General features: G+C 41.3%; 1 protein-coding gene across 4 annotated transcripts in view; it reads left to right on the forward strand.

Moving 5' to 3' along the window:
- The window catches only part of raver2 (ribonucleoprotein, PTB binding 2), a 57,782-nt gene extending 37,679 nt beyond the window's left edge, over window positions 1-20,103 (forward strand). Inside the window, exons 10-14 of one of the 4 annotated variants that reach the window (XM_033028293.1) lie at window positions 2,609-2,723; window positions 3,105-3,277; window positions 7,054-7,143; window positions 14,586-14,669; window positions 18,634-20,103. In XM_033028293.1, the coding sequence (XP_032884184.1) occupies window positions 2,609-2,723; window positions 3,105-3,277; window positions 7,054-7,143; window positions 14,586-14,669; window positions 18,634-18,780 (609 nt within the window). In that variant the 3' untranslated portion in view covers window positions 18,781-20,103. The remainder of the gene's footprint in view (window positions 1-2,608; window positions 2,724-3,104; window positions 3,278-7,053; window positions 7,144-14,585; window positions 14,670-18,633) is intronic. The other 3 variants (XM_033028294.1, XM_033028296.1, XM_033028295.1) reach the window with 3 other exon arrangements.

Consider the following 20,103-nt stretch of genomic DNA (forward strand, 5'->3'; position numbering starts at 1 on the left):
AGTCTCTGCCAGACCCTCTCGCTTCCTGGGTCTGGCAGACACTGTGAGGCACGACGCTTCCTGGTTTTATAGTCCCTCCCCCTGCCACCAGCGGGGGCAGCAGAGCGACTGAGGAATTTTGTAAAAACGTTAATATCTCTCATTTTTCATCGACGGGAAAAATCTTCCGCACTCATACGGCGGAGGGGGGCTCTGAGTGAGGTGGCCAAAAATGACGGCCGTAGGTTGCGGCGTTCTCTCGGAAATCGCAGCACAGTCGGCCAAAAGCGGTCAAGATCAGAGATTTAGTAATATAGAAAATGGGTTGACTTTAACATCCCAGGCTAAATATCGCACAGTAAGTATTGTGCTGGGTCGTTAAAATACAATCAGCAGAAGGGAACAGCAACATTTAGCTACTGCCATAACATAATGAAGCTGGGCGATATTTAGCCATCTGATCATTAGTACCTTTCAGGAAGTATTGTCAGCTATTTGTATTGGGCTGATCTCCTGACTCCCAATCCACAAGAGGATTTTAGGGCTGAACAATAAATACAATCATTGCAAGCATTGTTCTCTCAAGAATAAAAACAAGCTTTCTGCCTTGCCGACCAAGATGCTCCATCTCAGCTAGTCTCATTTTCCTGCTTATGGTACATAGCCCTCTAAACCTTTCCACCCATGTACCCATCCAAACGTATAAAATGTTGTTATCACTTCCTCAACTACTTTCCCTGGCAGCTCATTCCATATACCCTCCACCCTCTGTGTGGAAAAGTTGCCCATCTGGTTCCTAATAAATCCTTCCCCTCACCCATAACCATAATAGATACTATTTCCTCAGCTCTTGGAAAAGTGCATTCCCCCTATCTATTCCCATCATTAATTTTAGACTTTTATAAGATTAGCCCTCAACCTCCTGAGATCCCAACTCCTCCTTGTAGCTTATACCCTTGAGCCCTGGCAACATCCGCAAATATTCTATGTTCTTTCAAGTTTAATGGCATTTTTCCGTTAGCGGTGTGACCAAAATGAACATAATAGTCCAAGTGTGGCCTCACCAATGTCTTCCAAAACTACATCATAATGTCTCAACTTCTATATTTGTATCTTTTCAACCATTTTTTAAATTAAAATATAATGCTTTTTTCTTAAAGGCAACAGTTAGTGATGCTAATGAGCCCAAAATGGTTAGTAGTATTCTGAAAGAGATGAGCTGGAATGATCATGGGTGATTCCATTTTACTAACACAAATATCAACATTTGGTCAAAGTGCAAAGCACTTCTGGTATTGGTGAAATAATCTCCAGTAAAACTTGGTGCATTGAGGCAAGGATGAAGCGTGAAGGGTTTGACTTTGATTGGAAGGTACATGATTGATACGATCACAAGATATGTTTGGGATCTTGTCACGACCATCTTTGATTACATGTGTTTTATTAATCCTTAAATCTGTTGGGTTGAATTGTGCTCTGTTCGGCCAAGTATCTAAACTTCTTCCTCCACACCATTGTAAGCTTTGGAATATGATGTAGGTCCAACTGAGTTGGCTTCCCATTTTGGAGTTGTCTGATGAGCCGTACTAAGGCCTCGTAGATAACTAAGCCCTGGCTGCTCTAGGGCTAAGATCTCATCCTGGAAAGCTTTGACGTCCTTTCATAGGAGTTAGGGTAGGGGGAGTGGAGTCTCACTTTAGACCTTTGTAACAGTTTTTAAATGCCTATTATGTTATGTTGCGTTTATTGTTACTTGTACCGAGGTTCAGTGAAAAGCTTGTTGCATGCTAAATAGTCAGCGGAAAGGCAATACATACTTATATTATTCCCTTTATCATGTAGAGACACATGACAAAGGGAATAACGTGAATAACATTTAGTGCAATGTAAAGTCCAATCAAAGATGGTCTGAGGGTCTCCGGGTCTCCAATGAGGTAGATAGTAGCTCAGGACTGCTCTCTAGTTGGTAGGATGATGCAGTTGTTTGTTAAAAGCTGGGAAGAAACTGTTCCTGAATCTGGAGGTCTATGTTTTTCGCACTTCTATACCTTTTGCTCGATGGGAGAGAAGACAGACAGAGTGGCTGGGGTGCGTTAGTTCTTCTTATTCTGGTGAATGGAGTCAATGGAAAGGAGGTTGCTTTGTGTGATGGTCTGGGCTGCGTCCACAATTCTCCGCAATTTCTTGCAGTCTTTGATGGAGCTGTTCCCAAATCATGCTGTGATGCATCCCGATAAAATACCTCCTACGGTGTATCTGTAGAAGATCTCTGACATATTTGAAATTCTAAATACATTTAAAATATTAAAGTGCAGACAGTTGTAAAAAAATAAATAAATCAATTAAATCTGTTTAAAGTTTTGTTTAAATCTTTTTAATAGTTGGCCTTCATCTGCAAATCCCTACTTGTGTGAATAGGGATTTTCATCATAAGCAAGGTGTGCACTCCAACTCCAGGACATGCTTCTTTGTAGGACCTTTTCAAAATTACTGGTCACAGCCAGCACAGTTCAGCCCTTGGTTATTCTTTGAGAGTCCAGAGAACAATTATTGAAACAGTGTATTCTGTACCCCGCAATGGTTGATTAATGGAAGAAAATTGTTAAATCAGGGTCTTTTTTCTATGCAGAATGCTGCAGTGGGCAACCAACCGTCATTGCTTGGAGTTCCACCAAATGATGTAACAACATCACACAATCCATATCTTAGCTTTGGAAATATAGTGCCGGGTCTGAATTTACATGGTGAGTAACCTGAGGAAGTGTGTGTTATGTTAATGAAATATTAACTTGAGAGTATGGCGGCAGAAATAAGTGGCTGCTCGTGATTCAAAATGACTAGGAAGCTGGCTAGAGTTTATGTGAAGACTACAAAGGAATGTTATTCACAACCATCAGCATTTGCTGTCTTCTCAATGTGGCCAGTTTGATAAAACAATACAAAGTAGTGGACATCAGTGGAGATTGATGTAGTTTAAAAAGTTTAGCGAGTGACCTAATATAAAGGTTATTGCTGATATTAATATAGCACTTTGTTTTATTTCATATTTTATTACCTGTAGTATTTTACTTTTGTAGTTGATATAAACTTCTGTACCAATTTTAATCTCTTTTTAATCCTTTCAGTTGGAAATGCTAATAAGCATACTCTTGCACAACAGCAGAGTGCAGTTATGGAATCCATGTTGAATCCCGGCTATTCCAGGGCAGCTACATCGGAACAGCTACAGGCATCTGCCTCTCAGTGCGCATTTGACTGCTATACTGCATATACACCCAACTATGGCGAATATACACAGGTAATGTCACAAATAGCTATCTGCATTAGTTATTTGTCAAAATTTTAATCTAGCTAGTTTTCATTTCGTTCCCGGGAAGGTGGTCATTAGACTGAAATTCCCTTGCATTTAAATAAGTGATTTGCATGTACAAATGTTTTAATTTTGCTGAACAAAACTCATTATAATCTCTACCAAGAGTCGAGAGGATTTAATTGTCAGATGTGCTAACATAGAACAATGACATTTTAATGTGGATATACTAGACCAAGTGGAACCCGTTGGGCCCCGTTCCCCCAACGCAATATTCCACCACTCACCCGTTCCCCCAATGCAATATTCCACCACTCATCCATTTCCCCAACGCAACCCATTTCCACCACTCCCCGGTTACCCCAATGCATAGCCCTCAACTGCGCAGGCGCGGCTCATTTGCCCTCATCCCCCAACACGCCCCCCCCCCTCCTCTTCACCCACCCTCTCCTCTCCCTTCTCCCTGCTCCCCACTCCTCACCTCTCCTACTCACCCATTAAACACATGTTTAAATAACATTTCTCCTCCTCCCCTCCCTCCCTCTCCTTATAACAATGTAACAAATCTCTCATTGCTCTGGGTGGAACACTGTTGATGGGCAGTTTATGTAAATAAGATCCCATTGTGATGTCATTGTCGGGCGGAGCACTGTTGATGGGCAGTTTATGTAAATGAGATCCTATTGTGACATCATAGCTGCTATCTGCCATAAAACATAAAATATAACATCAAACTGAACGAAACGATGAAAACACACCACAAGACAAGTGTGAGTAAGGTGGTGCAAAATTTGTTGCGCTATCGTGTACCGTTTGGCGTAGCTCAGATCATGAAACACTGGCAAACAAACAAGTTCACTCATAGACAAGATGAGAGTTTTAGTAATATATGCTAGACTATGTGCAGACACGTTGGGTCTGCTCCCCAACGCAATATTCCACCACTCACCCGTTCCCCCAACCAACCCGTTCCCCCAACGCAATATTCCACCACTCACCCATAGCCCCCAACTGCGCAGGTGCGGCTCATTTTCCCTCATCCCCCAGCACTCCCACCCCCTCTTCACTTCTCCCTCTTCTTTCCCTTCTCCTCCCCTCCCCAATCATTCCCTCATTTCTCCCTCTCCTTTCCCCTACCCTCAGTCACTCCCTCCCTCCCTACATAACTCCTACCCCCTCTATCCCCCCCCTCCCACTCCTCACCTCCCCCTATCACCCCCACACTATCCCTCCTGACCTCCCCCACTCTCTATTTCTCCCCCTCCTCTCCCTCTATTCCCCCTTCTCTCCCACTCTCAATCCTCATCTCCCCCACTCTCAATCCTCATCTCCCCCACTCTCCCACTTTCCCCCCCTCCCACTTTCCCCTCTCCCACTTCCCCCCCTCCCTCCTTACCCCCTCCTCTCCCTCAATCCCCCCCACTCTCTCCCCCCCTCACCTCCCCAGGATCTTTCCCCTTCTATCCTCCCCCAATCCCACTCTCACCTCTCCTTTCCCCTACCCTCAGTCACTCCCTTCCTCCATAAAAAGCAGCATCTGCAGTTCCTTCCTCCACCGGTCATTCATTTTTTGCTGTTGTTTAGATCCCGTTGACTTGTGTGTGAGTGTTACTCAAACTCCGCGCAAACTGCTCAGCCACCCTGCAAACCGACCCTCCCTCCCTCTGCCTACTCCGGTTTTAGTTATGTATAGACCCGTTGGGTCCCTGTCACACGGGAGACCTGGTCCCCAACTCAATCCGTTCCCCCAACTCAATATTCTACCACTCACCCATAGCGTCCACGGGTGGCCTGGTCCCCCAACGCAAGATTCCACCACACCCATTCCCCCAACGCAATATTCCGCAATATTCCACCCATAGCTCTCAACTGTGCAGGTCGGCTCATTTTTTTCACCCTCCTCATTTTAAACTTTTTAAAAATGCAATTGCACTAACGTTTTATATTCTTTAATGTGATGTAGGTGCCACCGACAAGGCCATCTTTTGTTATCCAAATCTATTCATTAAACTTTCAATTTAGGAAGCAATTAAAAGTCAACCATGTTGCTGTGGCTTTGCAATCACTTACGTGCTGGGTTAGGCTGGCAGATTCTTCCCCTGAAGGATATTTGCTGCCAAGGACTCGGTGTCCTGGGATTGTAGCGGGTAGGGCTATACTCCCATTGTGACGTCATAGCTGGTAACTGCCAGTGCAGATTGGAAGAAATCTTTCTCAAAGTGGGATTTTGTCAAGTTAAAAATGTGAATAACTTGTAAAAATATAACATCAATCTGAACGATAAAAACACACCACAAGACAATTATGAGTAAGATGATGTAAAAATTGTAGCATTATCGTGTACCGTTTTGCGTAATTCAGGGCATGAAAAGCATGTGCACAAACAAACACGCTCACAGACAAGATGAGAGTTTTAGTAATATATATAGAATATAGATAGATGGTAGGTATAATATAGTAGTTTGCACATATAATGGTTCTCTTGTAATTATGTGCTGCTAGGCACTTCATACGGGAATTCAATAATATTGAGTGTGCTGGCAAAAGCAGTTTAATGAGTTGCTCTAATTAAAAAAATCCTAGTCTGAGGATGGGAGAGGGAGGTAGCAAAAAATGATCAGTGGAATTGACTGCACAGATCAGGGGTAAAGTGCAGAATCCTTTGAGGTCCAAATGATCATTTCCCAACTATGCCAAATGAATGTATTCTGGAAGGAAAAGTTGTATGGAATGATCAACGTGTAACTTTATTGACAAAGCGCAAGTGTAACAAAAAGACCGACATGTGTCACAGAGAAATTGACTGGAAGTTGTCTAGAGCAAAAGTATCATTAAAAAAAAAACTTTCTATATACAATGTTTTCTTCCCATGTTGCCAAAATGTTAAATTTTACAACATATAGGTTTAACATTGAATGTGATAGACATTGGGCATTGGAAACCTAGAAGGTCTGAAAAGGGAATTTCAATTCAGTCTGTTAATAGTCAACATCGAGGTAACTTTTTATGGTTCATATTGTGGACTTGTTAGAATATAGTAAAACATGTGGTTCAGACTTCCTTGAAATGTAAGTGATTGTCCCAGACAGCAAATTATTTTGACTTCGAGTTTTCTTTGTGATATTTTGTTTACATCAATGAAAAAGTGTGGATAAATGTCACAAGTGAAACCTGTTTTTCTATGTGCTCCATCAAATGCAATGGTTAGATCTGTCAGTTTCCTATCTTCTAACCAGCTCATTCATTTTAATTAGTATCAGAACCCAATAATCGTCATAACATTAAAAAAATCTGAATATTTGCATTTCTAGCTAACCTGAATTGTCCCGACCCCTGAAACCCCTTACCTTCCTTCAAAGCAGAACCCAATTTTGGACCAGCTGTTCTTAATTACATGAAGTCTTAAATTGTTAATGTTGAGGTTGTATTATCATGAAGTTTAGAACATGAAAAAGAAAGCCATTAATTATTTCTGTGCAGATGTATGAGTGTACAGATCTGCTTTTCACATTACTTGAACTTTGATTCGCAACACAATATTCCTTCAATTCCGAGTTTCATTTGTATTGATCTAAATAATTCTAGCTGCCCTTTTATAAACTGGTTTCTTGATCTTATCAATAACCTTTGCTTTTGTGTTTAAATATAACCTTGTTCTTGGTTATCTACTTTTTTTTGATGGAACTTTGTTACATTATGAAAGATAAATTGAAAGTTAGTTTTTTCTTAGTCTGAATATGGTGCAATTGTTTATACGTTGGTAGGATACCATGCAGCAGTGGTACCAGAACTCTGTTCCATCTCACAGCTCCTCTGAGGTATTTGTTCCAGAGTGTGGAAAAGAACAATGTGAGGCAAGTAAAATTTCAATTAGTTTAGGTTCTGAAATTTTACTGTAATACTTTGGTCAAGAATTAGGTCAGGTCAGAAGTTACTTGTTTAGGTTCATCTGGTTATTGTTCCTATATGTCATTATTTATTCCATATACTTTTAAATTCATGGTGTGTCTGTATCCAAGGAGAGCATGTGGCAACGGTAAATGGAAAGTTGTACAGGTGCTGTAAATATTTAGAACTAATGATTATTTCTCAAAATCCACCCAAACACTGAACCAGACGTTGAGCATGGACACAGACTCTTCTATTTTGCCCAACTTGTCTAAGTTGCTTAACTGAGATAGTCTCACTTGCCTGTGCCCGCCCCATACCCCTCCAAACATTTCCTACCTCTGGTAGCTTGTTCAATAACGCAGTATGTCCTGTCCAGTTCTCATCCCTTTTAAATATTTTCGCTTACCTTAAACCTATGCCCTTTAGATTTAGAGCCCCTGCCCTGGGGGAAAGATAATGACTATTCACCTTGACTATGCCTCTCATGATTATCTATCCAGTCTCATACAAACCAGACGGAGAGGGGAGAATTATGTTCAGAAGCATAATCTGTCATCCATTATATTTAGCTAAAAAAAAGTTGTCTATCTTCATGCATAAGCTGCAGTGGAAACTCTGGATGGGGAGGAGGGGGGATTAGGGAGGGGTATATTATTTGTCTGGGGTTGGAGGGTCCATTGTGGCAATCCAATTATATTACCAGATGTTCATGCAACACCTTTCCTATCTCACTTCTAATTTGATGGGTTCACACTGTATTTTCATCAGAGATTTTCTTTTGGCCATATTGGTCTGTTTTATTTTATCAGTTTTTGGTTTAGCACAGTCTTGGGAGCAGATTAGCCCCCTTGCTGGCTTAATGATGCTGTAATTCTGGAAATATCATGTAAGTGCACAAAATGTAAATTTGTGTTTTTCAAGAGTATTTTTCAATATTCAGTTCCCAGCCCTGGCCCTCTTGCAGCCATGTCTCTGTAATTCCCACAACATCATTCCTGCCAATTTCTAACTGAGCCTCAAGCTCGTCCACTTTATTTCTTATACTTCACGCTTTCATATACAACACTTTGACTTCGGTATTCACCTCCCCTCTCACACTATTGGACCTAACCGTACTCTCTTATCCCTTCTCGAACTTACCTTCCTATTAATTCGGGAGTTTTTTGTAACTTTTCCTGTACTCACTTCCCCTTTAACCCCATCTTTATACTCCCAATTTGTCAATCCTTCCCCAACATTTAGTTTAAACCCTCACGTGTAGCTCTAGCAAACCTGCCTGCCAGAAGATTGATCCCTCTCCAGTTAAGGTGTAACCCATCCCTTTTGTACAGGTCCAAAGCTAAATCCTTGCTCCCTGCACAAGCCCCCCCAGCCACACATTCAGATCCCCTATCTCCCTCTTCCTGCCCTCACTAGCACGAGGTACTGGAAGCAATCCAGTGATAACCACCCTGGAAGTCCTGCTTACAGTCTTCTTCCTAACTCTCTAAACTCGCTTTGCAGAACCTCCTTCCACTTCTTCCCGATGTAATTTGCACAACTACTGCCGGCTGTTCACCTTCCCTCTCGAGGATGTTCTGAATTCGGTTTATGATATCTTGAACCTTGGCACCATGGAGGCAACAGACCATCCTCGAGTCCCGCCTGCTGCCACAGAATCTCCAGTGCGCACCTCAGACAATGGAGATACCCACCACTATAGCTCTTACACTTGGTACGGGCTAGATTTAATCAAAGTGCATTTGTTTACACTGATAATTGATGCACATATTAAAGATAGGCAAGATGCTGAGCCTTGAGGTGCACCTGTGTTGATAGTCGATGAGGAAGAGATGTTACCAATCCACACTGAGGTCTGCAATGATGAAGTCAAAGATCCAGATACAGAGTTTAAAATATGTTCAAAAAACGTGTTCAAGATTTCTAGTGTTAAGAGTAGATTTTAAAACTAGGAAATGAAGATTGTTTGACAGATTTTTGTTGTATACAAAATAAGTCTTGCAACTTGTTAAGGCCATTGTCAGATGTTAAAACAGCAATTCAAATGCTACAATGAAAGAAAAAGTCAATTGAAAGAAGGTGACATGCTTTGGTTTAAATTACGGTACTTTTTCCCAAATAAAAATGAAAGTTCACTTTTTTTGGCATATATCTGCAAATATCAATGCGGATTACAATGGCTGTGCAAGTGGTGCCTTCACATTATGCTGGGAGTCGGACTTTCATAGTGCACAAACAAGCCAAAATATAGTCAGTAGTATGAGGTTGAAGATGTTTTTGAATACTAAAACTGATTGGAAATTTTAAGGACACCTACAGCCTTGTGTTTCTGCCAAGTACACTTTCTGGGCCAGACCCTTTGTGTGAATTCACTTTCTTGTACTGTGCTTTACACTTCTGATTCTATGCCTGGGCCCAAACCCTTATTAATGACCATAATTCCTTTACAGGGTCAAAACCTGACCACATACACTTGATCAACATTCAAGTTTAAGTTATTATGTGACAAGTATTTGTTTCAGAAAAGTACCAGGCCATGATCATCTCTAACAAGCAGGCTATCCAGAAAGAAAAATATCAGAAACATAATTGAACACGTTCTATTTTTCTGAATGCCATTTCACTTGCACTCAACTCAACCAAGAGAAAACAGCACTCCATCCTTTATTTCAGCAATCGCTTCCGCCAACCTTTTTTCCCTCTTCTTCTCTCTACTTCCCCCCCCCCCCCCCCCCAATGGCTCTGATGAACAGACAACATTTTGGGTTGTGACCCTTTATGAACATATCAGCACTGTTTTGATCGTATCCCACAAACAGACAACTTTGAAAACCTAGAAGGATGAGTGTGGTAAGCACATGGGAACAGCAACAGATGTTATTTCCTCAGACCTTCACCATCTTAAATATCAATCGCTTCATAATCGCTGGGTCAAATAGCTTAAAAGCACTGCCAAAGTGGCTTTGCTGCTTGAGCTGGTGCATTTCAAATAGGTCCTCATAACCTTCACACTTTTTCATGGGCAATTGAGATTGGGGAAATAAGGACAACAAATACCAGTAATTTCCACATTATATGCATTGACATTCGAATATGTAGGTTTTGCGTCTGAAAGACATTAAACTGGTCTTCTAATATGCACATTCAAGACACAAATGAATTCTGATTGAATAGTACAAACCAGGGATGCAACACAAACTATCTCTTTGATGTAAATAAATAGAATAGGCTTTGATATAGAGAAGAGCTGGGATGCTAAATACATTTATTAGAATGTTGCATTATGAGAAATTATTCAAAGGATTTGGGCCATCCAATATATTAGAGTAAAAGGGGTTTTGAATTAAATCCAGCATCTCTTCGTGTGAACTTCTGTTTGCAAAATGTAAATATGATCTTATCCTGTTCATTGCAAAGAGTACTTTACATTTATCTATTGACATCTTTTTTTATTAAATCTAAAAACAGCAACGCTCAGGTAACTTGTATGGATCAGGGAGGAAGACTTGTGATTTCTAATCTCCAGTGAAGAAGGGGCCGGAAAAAGAGAGCACTTTTTAATATCCGGCACATATCACTGGATAATACATTTGTTGATGCTATCAGCAATATTGTCCTCCCAAGTTCTTGTGTCCTAGGAACTGGGCCAGAATAGGGGTGGCTAATGGCAGTTATCTGGGAAACAGTTGATGTAGATCAATCCTCCAATCTGCTACAAACCTCGTGCTTGCTCTTTCTGTATGTTTCCATAACATGGTATCCACAGCATTTAATTCAAAACACTGAAGAGATACCAGTGCTATCTCTATAAATTCCTTTAAATCCACTGGCAGGTTAAATGAACCAATGTTGGGATTCTCTCAGCCAATATCTGCAAAACTGAAGTCCTAATGACATTGCCAGCTCAATCAGCTGGATCATGTTCATATGCTTGGCACCAAACACAGAGACACTTTGTATCAAGATGGGATCTAGCAACAGATTATAGGTTAGACGGATTAATACAGCATTCCAATCAACTCCGGATGCCTGTCCTTGACTGCTCAAAAAGGAGCAAGGCCATTTGGGATGGCATTCTTCAGGGGCATGCAGAAGGTGTGCACCACTTCCCACATTAGCAGTGCCAGAGCCTGCGGGTCCCACATTCGACTCAACAGCAAATTCACATCCTGCAGAACATGAATCCTTAATCCTCGGAACAACTGAAATATCTTGGGAGCTATGTGTTTACTGTTGGTCATGACTATCAACTGATCACATCCTCTGCTGGGAAAAGGATATTGAGCAATTGAACCTAAAACACTCTTGTCTGGTCTTAGGGTGTTGTTTTTATGAGGAAAATCTTATTTATTATGTTTATATTTTTTGGAAATTAATCAATTTAATATCCCTTTATATTTGAGTATGTAAAAGGTGTTACTGTCAGATCCTGGACTTCTGTGAACATAGTGGGTCTTCTGTTTTTCCAGTTTTAAAGTTAAGCTCGAACATTTACTAAAGGAAGAGGACATAGTCATAGTGTGAGACAGTGTGGAAACAGGCCCTTCGGCCCAACTAGTCCACACTGGCCAACATGTCCCAGCTACACTAGTCCCACCTGCTTGTGCTTGGTCCATATCCCTCCATACCTGTCCTATCCATGTACCTGTCTAACTGATTCTTAAATGATGGGATAGTCCAAGCCTCAACTACCTCTGGCAACTTGTTCCATACACCCACCATCCTTTGTGTGAAAATGTTACCCCTTGGATTCCTATTAAATCTTTTCTCCTTCACCTTGAACCTATGTCCTCTGGTCCGCGATTACCCTCCTCGGGGCAAGAGACTCTGCATTTACCCGATCTATTCCTCTCATCATTTTGTACAACTCTATAAGATCACCCCTCATCCTCCTGTGCTCCAAGAAATACAGACCCCAGCCTAAACCTCTCCCTATAGCTCACACCCTCTAGTCCTGGCAACACCATCGTAAATCTTTTCTGAACCATTTCAAGCTTGACTATCTTTCCTATAATACGGTGCCTAGAACTGAACACAATATTCTAAATGCGGTCTCACCAACGTCTTATACAATTACAACATGGCCTCTCAATTTCTATATTCAATACTCTTGACTGTAGGCAATGTTCCAAAAGTCTTTTTGACCAACTTATCTACCTGCCACTTGACCTTTAAGGAACCATGCACCTGTACTGCTAGATCCCTCTGCTCTACAACACTCCCCAGAGGCCTACCATTCACTGTGTAGGTCCTGCCCTTGTTAAACGTCCCAAAATGCAACACCCCACACTTCTCTGTATTAAATTCCATCAACCATTCCTCAGCCCACCTGGCCAACCGATCCAGATCTTGCTGCAATCTTTCACAACCATCTTCACTATCTGCAAAATCACTCATTTGTATCATTAGCAAACTTTCTAATCTTGCCCTGTATGTTCGCATCCAAATCATTGATGTAGATAACAAACAGTAACGGGCCCAGCACCGAACTCTGAGGCACACCACTAGTCACCGGCCTCCAGTCCGAGAAGCAACCTTCCACCATCACCCTCTGCTTCCTTCCATGGAGCCAATTTCCTATCCATTCAGCTATCTCTCCTTGGATCCCATGCGATCTAACCTTCCAGAGCAGCCTACCATGCAGAACCTTGTCGAACGCCTTACTGAAATCCATGTGCACAACATCTACAGCTCTGCCCTCATCGACTTTTTGGTCACGTCTTCAAAAAAATCAATCAAATTTGTGAGACACGACCTCCCACATAGGAAACCATGCTGACCATCGCTAATCAGCTCTTGCCCATCCAAATGCCTGTATAACCTATCCCTCAGAATACTCTAGTAACTTACCAACTACAGATGCTCATCAGCCTATAGTTCCCAGCATTTTCCCTACAGCCCTTCTTGGAAAAGAGGTACAACATTTGCGACCCTCCAGTCTTCCGGCACCACTCCTGTATTTAAGGAGACTCAGAAATTTCAACCAGGGCTCCCGCAATTTCCTCTCTAGTTTCCCGCAATGTCCTCGGATATATCCGATCAGCACCTGGAGATTTGTCTACCCTCCGGTTGGAAAGCCTCCTCTTGGGAGCAGGTGTGGCAGAAATTGAGAGTAGGGGAGGTAGGGCAGGGTGGGAGGTGTAGTGGTCCAGATAACTAGGAATCAGTGAATTTTTTGTAGTGGACATCAGTTGACAATCTGATCCATGTGAGGGAGAACCAGCATCTGCAGTTCTTTATCTCTATCCATTAGAATACATTGATATATATACACCAATGAAAGAGGAATGTTCCAAGGTGGATACTGCCATCTGTGATTAACTAGATGTTAAAAATATTGACAAACTTAAGGAAAGGCATATAATTAATTGAGGCAGGTGGCAGGTCAGAAGATTATATATGCAAAAAAACAGCTGCCAAGTTTTGCCAGAGCATTTCGGTATTCTAGTACCTGAAAATCAGTATTTTGCTGAGTAAATCAGTATTTTTAAGTGGTGCCATTTTGCTGGAAAAAAAAGTTTTTAATGTGCGGTCATACCCATGTAAGAGTACAAGAATGCATAACTTTGCTACCAATGTCTTCTACGCACCTTATTTGACAGTGCATTCATTGCCATCTCTTTGTATACAGCTGCTTGAATGGGGTTCTACCAAGCAGTTAGCATCTGTGGGGAAAATGGTAGAGAAGGATCTCTAATTGGGTCTTAACCTTTTGCTCTTTATATAAATTACTTGACAGCGCCAAAGGTATGGTTCCTAATTTTGTTAATGACACAAAGGATAGCAAAGTTATGAAGAAGGGCTTGAATCCATGTCCCTTTATAACTCTTTTCACCCCAAAGTCCTCCAGTTTTAATCTTTTCCCAAGGTAGGGGAATCTGTGGATATTCATTTATTTTATCTATGCTACCAAATATATTGGAAGCAGTTCGGAGAAAATTTCCTGGATTGAAACCTGAAATTGGTGGGTTTTATAATAAGGGAAGATTGGCAGACTAGTGTGTGCTGGCATTTCGAAGTGAGGTAACTTCTCCAAAAAGCACTATGTGCGGACAGTGTTTCTTCTTGAGGCTAAACCTAGAGGGAGCAGATTAATAATAAAGGGTCATCCATTTTTAGAATGATTTTGTTTGATCAGAAACTCAATCTCTTCTTCAAAAGGCAATGTAAGTAGAGAGTCTGAATGCTTTGGAAGTAGAGGTGGGTCCTTGGTGAGCTAGGTGGTAGAAGGTTTCTGAAAATAAGATTTGGTTACAAGCTACCTGCCAGTATCTTTCACAAATTTATCAATCACTATTGATTTGAGAAGGTAATTGGATGTCATGGTAATAATTGTATCTGATTTTGGGTGGGGAGAAGAGAGAAAGGGAAAGAAACGTTTGATGCATTTTTTTATTCCCCACAGCAGGATCTCCTGTCTTCAGCACTTGCCCCAGGAGATGGCATCCTAGGTCCGGTACCATTGGGGAACATGATGACAAATATCAAGGTAAACTTCTAAATCTGTTTCAGTTCAGTGGTTATAAAATGTAAATATAGATCTTTGCTATTGTTAGTTGCTGCTATGGGAACAATGAAAATTATACCACTGAACTGTTAAGAAGTTAGGATCTTCATGGAATGGTGCTGGAATAAGAGCAGAGGGTGCATACAACAGTGGTTAGACCACAATTTGTATGATATGTGGTTCTGGTCACAGGAAAGATGTGACTGCACTGGAGAGGGGGTAGAGGAAATGTACAAATATTTTTATACAAGAGGAATCTAATATAGGAGCAAAGGGGTCCTTCTGCAGTTGTACAGAGCCCTAGTGAGACCACACCTGTAGTATCCTTGTCAGGTGTCAGATCAATTCCGTCCCCGGAGACGTCATGTCCTTTCGGCGGCTTTTCAAGTCATGACCGTTCTGCGTCTTGTCTTTGCGGCGTGGTGTCCGTTCGGGTCCGTATCCTTTCGACGTGATGCACTTTCGGCTTCGTGTCCTTTCGGCGTGATGTACTTTCAGTATCTTGGCTTTTCAGCGAGATGTACTTTCGGTATCTTGGCTTTTCGGCGTGATGTACTTTCGGTATCTTGACTTCGGCTTCTTGTCCTTCAACGTCCAGTCCGGGTACCGGTCTATCTATCTTTCCCTCTCAACCCCATTCTCTTGCCTTCTCCCCATAACCCCTGACACCCTTACTAATCAAGAATCTGTCAATCTGGGCCTTACATATACCAAATGACGGCCTCCACAGCTGTCTGTGGCAATGAATTCCACAGATTCACCACCTTCTGACAAAATAAATTCCTCCTCATCTCCTCTCTAAAGGTGCGCCCTCTCTACACTACCAGCCCTCCACCTATCTGCAGACTTGGCCACAAATTTTTTGATTAGATTAGATCCTTTATTTGTCATTCAGACCTTTCGGTCTGAACGAAATGTCATTGCCTACAGCCATACATATAATAATAAACAAGAAAACACACAATAAACACAAATTAACATCCACCTCAGTGAGTTCACCAGGCACCTCCTCACTGTGATGGAGGCAAAAGTCTTAAAGTTACTGTCTCTTCCCTCCTCATTCTCCCTCTGCGCTGAGGCGATATGTTGTTACCCCACCGGGCCTCCAATTCCCTCATCCAATTCATTGATATACAACATGAAGAATAACGGCTCCTGCAAAACATCACTAGACGCTGGCAGCCAACCAGGAAAAGCCCCCATTACTGCCACTCTTTGTCTCCCTCATTTTTCATCAACGGAAAAAATCCTCCGCACTCATACGGCGGAGGGGGGCTCTGAGCGAGGTGGCCAAAAATGACGGCCGTAGGTGGCGGCGTTCTCTCGGAAATCGCAGCACAGTCGGCCAAAAGCGGTCAAGATCAGAGATTTAGTAATATACTAGACCAAGTGCAGACCCGTTGGGTCTGTTCCCCCAACGTGCGGTTGTGGGGGGGGGAGGCGGCATGCAGCGTCACACACACTAACTATCTCCCCCCCCCCCCCCGCACTCACGCTAATTACCCCCCTTGATATTATATGAATATTATTAATTTGCTCATTTTACCCCATAACCACGCTATCTACTGACGCATAGCCCCCAACTTGCAGTCACATCTAGAGAGGGGGGGGGCGGGGGTAGAGAGTGAGGGCAGAGAGAGAAGGGGCAGTGACAGAGAGAGAGACAGAGACACAGAGAGAGGGGCAAGAGGGAGAGGCGGGTGGAGAAGAGGGAGGGTGGATGAGGGGGGAAAGGTGGGGGAGGTGAGGGGGAGAGGGGGGTGAGGTGGGGAGCAGCGAGGGGGAGGGGGAGGGAGGGTGGAGGGTAGGGGTGTGTGGAGGGGAGAGGGGGATGGGGAGAGAGAGAGATAGGGGGAGAGAGAGAGAAAGGGAGATAGGGAGAGAGAGAGAGGAGGGGAGAGAGAGTGCCTTTTTACTTCAACCCAAACAACCATTTGTAGGCAGTGCTTTTTTCAAACTAACCATATTTTCATTTTCAAACCACATTAATGGTACTTACTCACAGTGGTGTAGACATTTGTTCAGTGTCATTCAGAGCTCAGAGTGACCTCCATCTTGCAGATTGATTGAGGCACACCACTTCCTGGTTTTATAGTCCCTCCCCCTCCCTCCAGCAGGGGCAGCAGAGAGAATGGTGATTTTTTAAAAAACATTAATTTCTCTCTGATTTTTCATCGATGGGAAAAATACTCTGGTCCAGGAAGGCAGACGTGGGCTCTGATCGAGGTGCCCAAAAATGACAGCCGTAGGTGGCGGCGTTCTCTCGGAAATCGCAGCACAGTGGGCCAAAAGCGGTCAAGATCAGACTTTTAGTAATATAGATAGATAGATAGATGCTCAAAAGTGCTGTTTACCATGAAGTAAATCTGGTTAATTTGGAAACAAAGTTCATCTTAAAACATTACATTCATAGATAAAATGACGACAATGAGGAGCAATAAAATCTATCTTGCATATCTTCAGCCCGAGTTCAACTGTCTGCTCTGGACCAGATTCAGATTCGGTTTTGTTTATTGTCACATGTACACCAGGATGCATTGAAATTCCTTGTTCACATGAGCTCACAGAGTAAACCGTATACGCATCATCATAATAAATACATCGAGTGCATCGCCACAGAATAGCACAAGATTGAAGTGGTTTGTTTAAAAAATTGAACTACAATAGAAAATAACGAAATGAGGTAGAGTTGAGAGTACACGGCAGTACTTCTGGAAGGTGGGTTTGATTCAGAACTCTGGTAGCAGTGAGGAAGAAGCTGTCAATTAGGTCTGGACATTTGGGCATTAGAGATCCTGTATCTTCTCCTAGAAGGTAAAAGAGAGCAAGCTTATTGGCCATGTTGGCAGACATCCTTGACAATTCTTTCATGACCGAGTCAAAAGTGTTTAATTGTCATATGTACCGATAATGGAACAATGAAATTCTTTCTACGGTGGCTTAACAGGACTGAGCATAATACGGATAAATCTAATAATCTAAAATATTAATAAATTAACATCTGTCTAGAAATCATCCTACTGTCAAATCATCCAGCCTTCCTAATACAATGCATGGTGTAGAAGGACTGGATGACCACACAGTTATATCTGCTCCCAGCACATTCGTGAGGCATGAAGAGCTTCCCAAATCAATTAGTTGGCAGCACTGGCAGTGGTGAAGCCAGGCGCTCCAGCTATCAAATCTGTTTAATTTGAAAATCTAGACATTCCTCGCTAATGAACTGTCAATTTTAAAAAAGGTTTTAAAGTTAAGAGTACAGACCCGCATGCACCTAATATACAATTTTAATTAAATTATTTAAATGAATAAAATATTCAACTTTTTAAAATTGAGTAAAAAGCATTACTTTTCCACTGTAAGTTAGTTTCAATGGACTCCCTGTACTTTCATCAGATTGAACGGGTCTAAATTCATTCGGTACAATTGCAAATTTAAGAGGTGGGAACTCTGCAAAAGCCCAATAGTACAGCACAGAAATTGCATAGTCATTGCTCTGATGGGTGGAAAACTGATGTTTTCCAAGTTTGGCCAAGTTTCCCAATGTCGATTTTGATAGATGAGTTGTCCTGAGGAACAAGGGATAAATGCTGAATAGGCCAGCAGTTTCTGGCGCTTTGTGTTAAATTGACATTATCTGAAATCACAATCAGATTAGCAAAACTTTAATGAGTTTTGAGGAACCCATTTTATTAGAAGCAATTAGAGAATGTTTAGGAATGGAAAGATGATTTGCTCTTAACCCTTTAACACCCTTTGATTCCTTCATCTTTCCCCGTTATTGATATAACTGAGTTAAGTTATATAAGGTTAAACCTGAAACTTTGCAGTTAAGCACGATTCATGTTCTTGTTGGAATAATTTTATTTTCCTTTTTTTTAGAGCAAATGATAGTTTCAATACATATTTTGCCTGAATTTGAGATGATGCTCTTGTTTTCCTTAAGTCTCCAGTGACTGGCCAGAAACGTGCGTCTACCTACCTCCTCCCTTCCCCAGAAGTGAGTCCAGATGGCAGCTACGTTGGGCAACATTCACAAGGCCTGGGTGGTCATTATGCCGATTCCTATTACAAGAAGAAGAGAATATTTTGACTTGCGTTCACCATTACTTATGCTACTTTTTCTTTTGCTTAATGCTGGAACATTCTTTTAAATTCGAAAATTCCCTATGTCAGTTCATTTTTGTTTTGAAAATTAGATTTTAAATTTAAATTTTAAACAGGTTTCTTTAAATTTTATTTGTTGCAATGGAATTTTAAAAAACATTTGACTTCCTCTGCACTGCATTCTTGAAGCAGATTGAGAATGGATTAGCATGCATTTTGTTTCATGCCTGATGCAACTGTCCTGTCTTAATTATTTGAATCTAGCTGCATAATCTGGTTTCAAATTTAAGGTTATTGCAGGCTGGAGCGGCTTTAACATACCTCGACTGAACTTGATACATTTAATTGAATTTGAAGTACTTCAGAATCATATTTGAATGTTTCACTGTGCAATGTATTAAGGATTTTGGTTGGGGAAGATAAATGGGCTATGAAAAGATAAATGTGAACCCCTTTCTCGCACCCCAAACAATTCCACCCCATCCCTTTTACAATCATTTCACACTTTCATTTAGTTGTTGAATTGCACTACTTTTTTTTTAAAAGTTCACAAATGTGCAGTATTTTTAAATGTACATGAAAATAAGCTTTAACCATGAATGAGTCACTCTCTCACTGCACTAACTTGTATATTTGATGTAGTAGGCATTGTTATATTACACTATGCAGTACATACTGTGTTCACTGACCAAAGCAAAACTTTACATTTTTTGTGTTAGAAATTATCACTGAAAATGCAGAAGTATATTAATTTCTTCATGAGATGCAATTTTTTTTCTCTTGTGTTTTAAAGGTGTTTGCTGGGTCCATGGTTTTATTTTGATGGGTTAATTATTCTGAGGGAATTTTCAATTCTGAAATGTATATTAGTGTATTGGGTATTGGTTGGTAAACTGGAATTGGTTGAGGACCATATAAGAAGGTTGCTATTTTGACCAGGAAAAAATATTAGGAGTAATTTCACTGCAGTTGAATCATAAATGGTGTCCCCCCCCTCCCCCCCCCTCTTGTTTTTGAATAGTAAAACCAAGTACAAGTCTTAAATAATTTTTCTGTTTTTCTTTGTCCCTTTTTTTTGGTAAATGAATTAAAAGTTCAAAAACCTTTTTATCTTTTTGGCTCTCTGGATTCCCATGGCATTCTCTGAATATTGTGATTTTGTAACATGAACGAGGCACTGCATGTACCTCTGAAGCCATGATGATCAGTTCAGCTCAGTTTTATTTTTGCAAAGGGCATTTAATGGAAAACTGAAATTGCTATGTTAAAGTCAACTTATTCTGGAAATAAAACCGTCTAATACAGGTCA

Source organism: Amblyraja radiata, chromosome 10 (assembly GCF_010909765.2).
Source record: "Amblyraja radiata isolate CabotCenter1 chromosome 10, sAmbRad1.1.pri, whole genome shotgun sequence".
NCBI classification, from domain to species: domain Eukaryota; kingdom Metazoa; phylum Chordata; class Chondrichthyes; order Rajiformes; family Rajidae; genus Amblyraja; species Amblyraja radiata.